This window comes from Atta colombica, unplaced genomic scaffold (genome assembly GCF_001594045.1).
Source record: "Atta colombica isolate Treedump-2 unplaced genomic scaffold, Acol1.0 scaffold261, whole genome shotgun sequence".
In the NCBI taxonomy this organism is placed as follows: domain Eukaryota; kingdom Metazoa; phylum Arthropoda; class Insecta; order Hymenoptera; family Formicidae; genus Atta; species Atta colombica.
The window spans coordinates 114,893-125,070 of record NW_017259361.1 but is presented as its reverse complement, the minus strand read 5'-3'; the positions used below and the strand labels follow the sequence as shown (position 1 = coordinate 125,070).

Below are 10,178 nucleotides of genomic sequence, written 5' to 3'. Positions count from 1 at the left end.
AGAGAGAGAGAGAGAGAGAGAGAGAGAGAGAGAGAGAGAGAGAGAGAGAGAATGAGGAAATGTGAGCCGACACTAGTTATTCATGCTAACAATGTATATATTAGAATTAAATATAGACGTTTCAACCCTGGTATTGGGTTCTCTTCAGTGTATAAAATATGGTTGATAGAATTAAAAAGTAAATGTGTAAATCGCCGCATCTTCAAATCATCGTTAATCTATTGTCTACTTAAAATCTTCAATATCTGTTATATTTTATCGAATATACAAACTTTAATGTTAGAAAATATTAGAATATATCGTTAAAATAAACGACTCCAAAAAATAAATTAATATAATCAAATTAAATTTATATAAGTCAAATTCATCAAAAACTACGCTTACAGCGTAGGAATCATATCAATTATATTAAATCAAAACGTGATAGTGTCTTGCATTAAGTATTCGCACCTGTACTGGGCGCAGGAGACACTACAGTGTACCTTTACTTAAATCAAGTTGACAGTAATCATTATAGTCATATCTAAAAATCGGCTGAGCAAAAATTTTTAATAGACTCAATAGCTTGGAATTCCATTATGTAATGAAAGTATCTTTATTCTTTTTCTATGATGAATATTAAGAGAGACATTTCAATTTTTATGTCATAATAGGATAAAATTTTATTAAGAAGTCGTTGTGGTCATCGTCATTGTCGTTCGATGCTCTGCGAAATCGAGAATTATTATTCGAATACACACTTCAAAGCATCCTTCACAGTTTCATACCTAATTCACCTCCACCCTCCACATTCACCCGAATTCTCCCATCTCTTACTTCCACTCACTACAAAGATTTCGATACATGCCGACACTCGATGTGGCCTACACACCCTTACTCATCCACTCACATTTACTTCCTCCATCCTCACCACTCCTCACCCCACTTTTAATATCTACCTCTCGAAATGTTCCATCACGGTTCAATACAATCCAACGCATATCTTAACCTTATCATCCAAATCTCTCTCCCACCCACTCTCACGCATTACAAAGACCTCGTAAACGCCGACACATCCAATAGTTCGACGATATGTTTATTCGATATATTTTTCGCAAAATTAATATATATATATTTTTTTTTGTATGTTCGTGAGAAAAAATGCCCGATTACTATTATCATCTTTCATAATAATCCCTCTAAAAAAAGGTCAGATCTGACTTTTTCGTCGGAGATTTTTTTTTGGAACCAGAGGAAAATCAACGTGCGTATTTCAACAAGAGGTCATCAAAATTTAAAATAGTTATTATTATCTCTGGAGAGCGTTATTATCTCCGGAAATATTCGTTCAAAAAGTCGAAATTTCTGGCCGGAACCCGCAGAGGTTCAACAATCATATATAACTATGATATTTTATCTGATCTGAATATTATTTTCCACAGCGTTAAGTTCTATCTGGATCTATATGATTCTATTTGAACGAATTGAGCATAAATTGCAATACGGATTATAACATTTCGATTTAGTTTATTATTGAGTGCGTTTCATCTTATCCTATCTTTCGCGCTTTTTAGATATTAATATTGTATTTTTTTTATGTGCTTCGTATGTGCCTCATTTTAGTAAGTGTAGAAAATGCAATGTTAAATCCTTTTAGATATTGTATTATCTTTTGCTGCGTCATTAGTGATCGCGCGGATAATTGCAGTTGCTATTACCAAATTTAAAAGTAAACCCAAGTGGTATTATTTTTATTGTATTAAATTACAAAACACAGTATTATTCTTATTGTGTCAAATTAAAAAGTAAAATTCATGTAGTGCTATTTTTATTTTTTATTTAATTTTATTGAATAAAATTCAAATGTACAATACTATTCTTGTTATTAATTCTTCTATAGTTTAATTTAATTATTTTTTATGCAAAATAATTAGTATGGTTTATATTAAAAATCACATTATAATACAATTAAAAAAATTACAATACATATGTATATACAATGTGAAGTGCGTTCGAAAATAGATTCAGTTACTGCCAATAAAGGAAGTAAAGTTAGCACCATTGTAAATTATTAATGCTTCGTATCTCTTAGCAGTAAATTGGTGTGTATGTACACTAAAAATAGTACCACTTGAGTTTTATATAATAAATTTTTTTTCATGGAGCACGAACTATTAGCACCTTTTTTATTTTTTTTTTTAAATTTATTCCACTTTATTTTTTAAGTGCAGGGTATAAAGAAAAAAAGAGAGTTTATCTCACTATTCTTCAGATTAGAATAAAATTATTTTCGAAACAATGATTTGTTTTTTCTAATTATACCTGCCATACTGTTTTTTTTCTTTAAACAATACTTTGTCTAAGGAAGAAATTAAGATTCGAAGAAACGAGTCTAATATCATTATCGTATCTTTAAAGAAGCAGACATAAAAAAATTAATTTTTCCTATTTATTGGCGTGTATTAATTACTTCAGTATATTCGATCGATTTTAGAATGATGTGGCTAAACCGACGGAATCTACGGATGCAGAATCAGCTTCCGTGGTGGTAAAGGAAAGCGAGCAGAACACTTTGTCCACGGAAAAGCCTATACCCATTAAAGATTCTAAGGAAAAGGAAGGACGAAGGGGAATTTTGAATTCCATTCGGATACCTTTGATGTCGTCCGTTTTCTCCAGAAGAAAAAAAGTAAGTGTCTTTTATGCCTAGAGATATTTTCTAAAATTTTCCAATGAAAAATTCCAAGTAGTACGCTATTTTAGCGTTTTGCAAAACGCTAAAAAAGTTATTGTATACGTTTTTCTTGCGCATTGTGTCTACAACAGTCATTGTGTCTAGCAATAGTTGTTCTTGCAAAAGATGGCATTGCAATATGTTAGATAAGGACATGCGTTTGAATGAGACAGAACGATAATATAAGAAATGAATTAAACACATGTCACTATTATTGACTTTTTAAATTTGGAATTAGAAAAATCTGTAGTATCGATATCGATCAAGTTCAACTGTCACTCCAATAGTCACTCCCTTAAATTGGCCAATTAATGTGTGCTATCGAAATCTTCCCACACACATATTGTTGAAAGGTCCTCTTTTACCACTATGACCAAGACTTTATAGTCTGCGTTATATCTTATCTATCTTGGCATATCTCTAAAATATACTGCGCGAAGTCGCACAATGGTGATACTGCGCTTTCCTATGTGTCCAGCGACATTCCTCTTCTATTTTGGTATATCGAAGCAACCATGTCCAGTGAGCACTTATGTCAGGCGATAGAATAACCCGTCGCACTGCCTACTCTTGCAGACAGAGTTCAATGGCCTCCACAATTTGAACGGTCACGTTATATATATATTGTCTATATCACTCTTATTTGTTCAGAATAAGGAATATTGGATTCTATGAATACACATTGTCTACGATACTACATTCATAGCCTATCGATTAAAACCATCGACGTATAAAATGAACTGCTGAGTGATGGGAGTAGAAAAACGTGAAAAGCAGATAAATGGATGTGAGATCAGGACTTCTCGCTGGCCATTTACTAGGAGCGTGTCCTGGTCTTTTCCAATCCAATGAAAATAGTGATCATGGAAAAACGTGTATTTGTTTATATTTTGGGAACGAATGAAAGATGTAGTCTATCAGAAAAAAATTCAAGATTTAGAACAGAAAAACGAACATTAAACAACATTTATTACGATTCATGTTTTCTTATTTTAATCTCGAAACTTGTTTTTATATGTTAAAGCCGTTGTAACAGTTTGGCACTGCAGAGACACTCTGTATATAAACTGTTTTACTTGTTAGATCATTCGCACACGCTAGCAAAGCTTGTTGATTTCATGACAGAACAACCTGTATATTAGGTATGAAAAAAAATTCATGGCGTTTTTTAATGCCATCTAACGGAAAAAACGCTACCAACTTTTTCCCTTACCTAATATTTAGATTAGATAAACAGAATGGAAAATATAATATTGATATTATAACAAATTAATCTATTTTTCTTTTCTCTAAAATTTTTAGAGCAAATTATCATTCTGAAGAGTGAAAGTTCCCTTTTACAAATTAAAATTTGAGCTTTTTTTTAAACTAATTCAATTTTTTATTCTGTAGAGTGAGGTTCCAGTCCAGAGAATTTAGAGAATAAGTTGCTATAATATTTCCTTTTTAGGAAATCGATACCGAATTAGGACCAACCGGTACTGCTGGATTAGCGAGTGTCGAAACACTCGACGATGGCGTTTCTGAAAAGAGGCCTATCGTCGATGAGGATGGCATGGAAACTGTGCGACTTGATGAAGAAGATGAAGACAGCATTAAGCGACCAAAGCATCCCCTAGTGATCTATCTATCTACATACAGGACACACGTATCCGTCTCAGGTATGAAGATACAAAATTTAAATTTTCTCGCAATATTTAATAATTTAATAATTTATATTTAATAATTTATATTTATTCGTATTAATTGTTATTGTAAAATTGATATATTTAAATCGATTTATATAGTGGCGACTTTGCTGATGCTGGTCGGCATCATCGTTATTATATGTATCGTCTGCGTCGGACCTAGGAGAATTTCTACCAAACCTTTGAAGAACGACAAATATGTCGAAGCAGTGACGTCTTGCGGACTGGTGCAAGGTATCTTAGAGGATGGCGCCTACGCATTCCGTGGTATTCCATATGCAATGCCACCGATGGGCAATCGTCGCTGGCAACCAGCTGAATCTTTGAGCCGCATCGAGCACTGCTGGAACGGCACTTATTTGGCGCACAACTCGTCCAAGAGCTGTTGGCAGCGTGATATACATGGTCTCATCGACGGCGTCGAGGATTGTCTCTATCTTGATGTATTTACACCAATGGTTGGATATGATTTTCCGTTACCCGTGGTCGTAATGATCGGCGCCGAAACCTTGAGTGGTGGTTCGCCCGGAGTGATGCAACCTTCTGCCAAGCTGTCACGCGTTCGCGATATCGTATTCGTACGGCCAAACTTCCGGTAGTATACATTGAACTTATTATAATATATTCTTGCCTTTTTCAATCAAAATTTTTTCTTCTTAAACGTATACATATACATATACATATATATATTATTATATACATATACATATATACATATATATATATACACACACACATGTGTACGTGCGTGCGTGCTTGCGTGCGTGCGTGCATGTGTACACAAATATATCATAAAAAAGTATACGTTTAGTCGATAAAAAACAGATGATTTTGGAGTTTCCTTAAGAGACTCCTAGTCGTTTGTTTTATTAATTCTATGATGCAAAGAAACTATTGTTACCTGAATGACATTTTTGCTCGTTTCCCAAATCCAGAGATAATCTGGAGTTAATAAATATTTATAATTAAGAATATAGCTTATACAGAATTGCGATCAGGAAAATCAGGGAAAATCAGTGAAAATCAGTGAAATTAAAAAGTATTCAGGAAGAACTGATGAAAAAAACCAGGAAAAGTCAGGAAAATTATTATCGAGAAATTTATTAATCTAAGACAAAATTAAATTATTATAAAATTTTAAGTTTAAACTTTTTTAAAAATTATGAAATAGAATTTTTAAAATTTTTTAAAAAAGCAATGCAAATATTTTTTTATTTTTAATTTTGCAATGAACAATTTGCAGAAAATTATTAACAGACATTGTCAAAAAGAAAAAAACTTAATTTTGCAAAAGTCAAAATATGTATTAATGATGTATTAATGATGAACATTCGTAAATCATTTCTAATTAAAATTAATTAAAATGATAATTAGACCATAGTGTTTTAATGAAATAATTAATACCTGTATTAGTCAAATCACATATTTAAGGTTTCCTTAAATTTATCTTTAGATGCTCTACAAATTATTTTATTGGCTATTGAGCATCTAAAGAATATAGTTTATAAATTTGAGGAAGCTTTGAATATAAGATCTGACTACAAATATAGACAAAAATCTCAATAAGCAATGTGTAAAACAAAGATACGTGTATGTCCCTCGTTTCTTGTAATTAAAAAAAAATTTTTTTTGTTTAACTCAACGTATCAGTAGTATATTCCATTTAATATTTGCAACACGCTCACTGCAAATCATATTATTATTTACATTTGTAACATTGTTCTTTATGGTAAATAATTCTTTGAATATATTTTTTTATTGTTCTGTTTATAAAATAAAATATTTTAATATTTTTCTTTGTTTTTATTCAAAGAATCTTTAAGATTTTAGTTAGAGAGAATTTTTTTCAAAAAATGACAGGGAAAATTAGGTAAAGTCAGGGAAATTTTTTTTTTTTCACTCTATAACAACTCTGTTATAATTAAAAATATTTTATAATAAAAATATTTATTACATTCCCCAGAATGGGAATTTTCGGATTTTTGGCGGTCGAACCTCTCACCAGAGCGACCCACCCTCCAACATCGGGCAACTATGGATTGTCAGATATCATAACAGCTCTTCAGTGGATACAGTTAAATATTGAAAACTTCGGCGGTAACAAATCCTCCGTTACTCTGTGGGGACATCGAGCAGGCGGTACTCTTGCAACGACATTGATCGGCTATCGTCGAGCTAAGAGCCTTTTCTCGAAAGTGTGGATATCCAGCGGTAGCGCGATCTTCCCAGGCAGGGAATTAAATTTATCTGAAGACATAAACCGACCATTCCTTGATTCAATTCGTTGCAGCGACGCTGCCTGTCTCAGAAGCAAGAGTGCCGAAGATCTGATGGATGCTGTGCCAGAGTCGTGGTACGTAGGTACTGTTGGTCTGCCAGAAATGAAAGAAGACTCGAGCATCTACATGGAAAGGAGACATGAGTGGCTCGTTTTGGACGGAACGATTCTTCAGGAGCATGTCGGTGAAATTTTGTCGAAGGACAATCTTATGATAAAGGTAGTGATGGGTACCACCGCGCACTCCGGTACCCCGCTGCAATACCTGTCATCAAATGTCACTCTTAATGCGACACAAGTCGAAAATCTCGTACGAGAATCTTTGCTTGGAACTAGAGGCTATACACATGAAGCTCTGAGGTGAGCGATCTGATTACGATTAATGGTCGATGTGATGTATTTAGATTATTTTTTAATCTTTTTCTCAAAAGTAATAATAAATATTGCATATTGTGTGTACTATTTTCCGGGTGTATATTAGTTGCATACAAGCCACTTGCGCACAAGTCAATCATAGCGCCAGAAAAAAAAAATAGAAAAACTCCTTATGCAGAAGTAGCTGTGATTAACAGTGGGCAATTGCTGCAGTTTGTAAGTGAATCATTCCCCTATTTTCCAGACACTACAATGCTACGTTGAAGGGATTGGTCACAATGATTTCCGATATTCGTGTAGTATGCCCGCTATTGACGCTCGCCAGGATGAACACCAACATACCATTTTACGTAGCCATTCAACCACGCCGACAGCATTTGGCCGATCCTGACAGTGACGCCGCGGCCATTCTAGGAACCTATGGTGCTGTTACACCCGAGGAGAAGAGACATGTAACAGCTATGCAACAATTATTTAACCATTATGTGTGGCATAATGAAATCGTACAGGCTGATCGGTCAGGCGCGAAGAGAGTCTTGATTGTTGGTCAAGACCCACTGCTCGCGCAAAGTTATTCGAGTTGCGATTTTTGGATAAATAAAAACATCGTACCTAAGTGTGGGCGGGTCGATTAAAAGGCTTTTATTATCGTCGTGCAAGTTTATGTAGATCTGTAAATTTGCACTTGCGCGTAGTGTGACGCGTATTGTCCATTGAATTCCCGCGGACGCTAATTTTCACAACACAAATACTTTAACTTATTTTAAACTTTGACTATTTTAGATGCGATAAACGTTCATTGAGATTATGCAAGATAATGCGATAAATGTTCATTGAGATTGTGCAAGACGATCAAAGATCATGCCTTTGTGGACATATAATAGTACCTGTTTAATCATGACAATTAATTAATGTAAAGCCAAAATATAAAATAGTAATTTTTTTTTTTTTTTTTTTTTTTTTTTTTTAAAGAGAGGTGAAGAAATTTAGTAGATATCCGTATATGCCGACGTGAATTCGTTCTCAATGCTAAAATATGACAATATTTTGCAACGAGAAACATATGTTATTCTTTATGTCTGAGACAAACGTATGTCTGGCCATAAAACACGTGGACTTATCTGTATGTGTATAAATGTAAATCAAATTGTAACATATTTATAGGGCAGCAAAGCTTACCGAAAAGAAAATGCATAGGGGGGCACAAGTATAGAAAAGAAAACGATCGAATTAACGACATAAATTATACGAGTGTATATTCTTATAAAACGTAAGCAAATGAATACGAAAAAGATAAAAGGAGTGACGATCTTCAACAACTTTTTAATAGCGAACAATAGCATAAATTCGATTGAATGCACTTAGTACTTATTGATGCAGTACTTATTAAAGTCGTCGTACACAAATTGACATAAAAATATTTATTTAATATAAATATAAAAACGGAACTATAAAATCTTTAATATATTTTATTGTGCTATTAAATAAAATCTGTATTTTATAATTCAAAATATTTATATTTTACTTTTACAGATTAAATCAATGTAGAACGACTTTATTATTTACTAGTAACCACTAGTGCGTTCAATCGAGTTGGCTATAAGTCAGTCGCGTTGGATGAAAATTTCTCAAATTCGGAAATAGGATATAATTGAAATTTTTCGTTATGTGTAATCGTACAGATATCTTATTCTTCATATTCTTAATCATTCTTAATCATATTCACCTCATGTTATAGACGTAATGATAGAATAAAAAAAAGTCTCAGAATATAAATTATTGATGGATTATCGGTGCACTTTGAGAACGAGAACGAATTCGTATTCCTGCACACAACGGATCATGCTCTTCTGATATGAAAAATATTCTTAGATCAGGAAGGTTTGTCTCTTAAAGAGAACACCAGTGGAACATCCATTGCATCGCGTTTATGGAAGCAATATCCTATCGGACGGAATTGCTCATCAATAGTTTCTTCTTTTATACGAAATAACATACATTTTATTATCGATATTTTTTTTTACATATTTATAACTTATTGTTAGAGAAAGCAATATTCTCTTGTTCTCGGCGAGAGAATCGCAGACTGAACAAATATTATACATGAGTAGTATTTATCTTATTCATTTAAGGGGTACTCATGGAGGCTTTTATATTATTCAGACTGAAGCTGCCAAATTTAATACCTTTTATACCGCGAATTATCCACTCGAATGATAAAAATTCTACTATTGCATAATATTCGAATTTCGCGCGTATAAAAGATAACGAGTGACGTTTGCAAGTCACAAAAGCTTTCTTTAGCCCGGTTCCTCAGATATCAGCACTTTGATACCGAACATGATTGATAAAAAAAGAGTAATGGGGATAAATTTTATTTCTACGTTAATTCCTTTTTCGTCAATCGGTGTGAAAGCGCAGATATCATCTGCATGAGGATTCGGACTTATATATCTTTCCTAAACGCGGCTTATATCCAAAAAATGATAATAATCTTGATATTCTTTTTTGATCGTTTTAATTTATAATTATTACTCAATATATTATTAAGTGTAATTTATTTTCATTAATACGTGATAAAGTAGCACTTATACTCAAGAAATCTGTACATGTTGTTTTATTTTAGATAGATTATTTGCATAATTAACTAATTTCCATTATCTTAACATTATCTATGTGAATAGGACAACGACTAGGGCGTGGAAATTCGAGCACGATCATGGGCGCACGCGGAAAATTGCTGTGCGTTTTGTTTGTGTTGAATAGTTCATACATCTAGACGAAATGTTGCGATCTCACTTCAGCAAGCACTCACGTGCACAGCGGTCCACCGTGCTCTGTGATTGTGCCCGAACTTCTGTGCCTTAACAATGACATTCGTAACAAGCATCCGTTCTGACTGATTGCGAGTGAAGCAGGCCTGATTACATCAACGTTACTTTAACTTTAAATAAAGCTTAAAATTCTGCCTTTCTGTCTATCAGCTTTGAAGAAAAAGAGAGAGTTTTAAGCTTCGCTAAATATAATGAAAGTAACGATGATACAATCGGGAATACCATGGAGTGATGATCCTGATTGTTAATATATCTGACTATTGGTAGTCTATCCGTACGTTTTCGTATTC

General features: G+C 33.3%; 1 protein-coding gene across 1 annotated transcript in view; it reads left to right on the top strand.

The window, feature by feature from the left end:
• The window catches only part of LOC108689149 (neurotactin), a 15,292-nt gene extending 5,323 nt beyond the window's left edge, over positions 1 to 9,969 (top strand). The window contains exons 3-7 of the mRNA XM_018195792.1: positions 2,474 to 2,668; positions 4,164 to 4,374; positions 4,501 to 4,996; positions 6,365 to 7,039; positions 7,299 to 9,969. Of these exons, the coding sequence (XP_018051281.1) occupies positions 2,474 to 2,668; positions 4,164 to 4,374; positions 4,501 to 4,996; positions 6,365 to 7,039; positions 7,299 to 7,689 (1,968 nt within the window). The 3' untranslated portion in view covers positions 7,690 to 9,969. The remainder of the gene's footprint in view (positions 1 to 2,473; positions 2,669 to 4,163; positions 4,375 to 4,500; positions 4,997 to 6,364; positions 7,040 to 7,298) is intronic.
• The last annotated feature ends 209 nt before the right edge of the window (positions 9,970 to 10,178 follow it).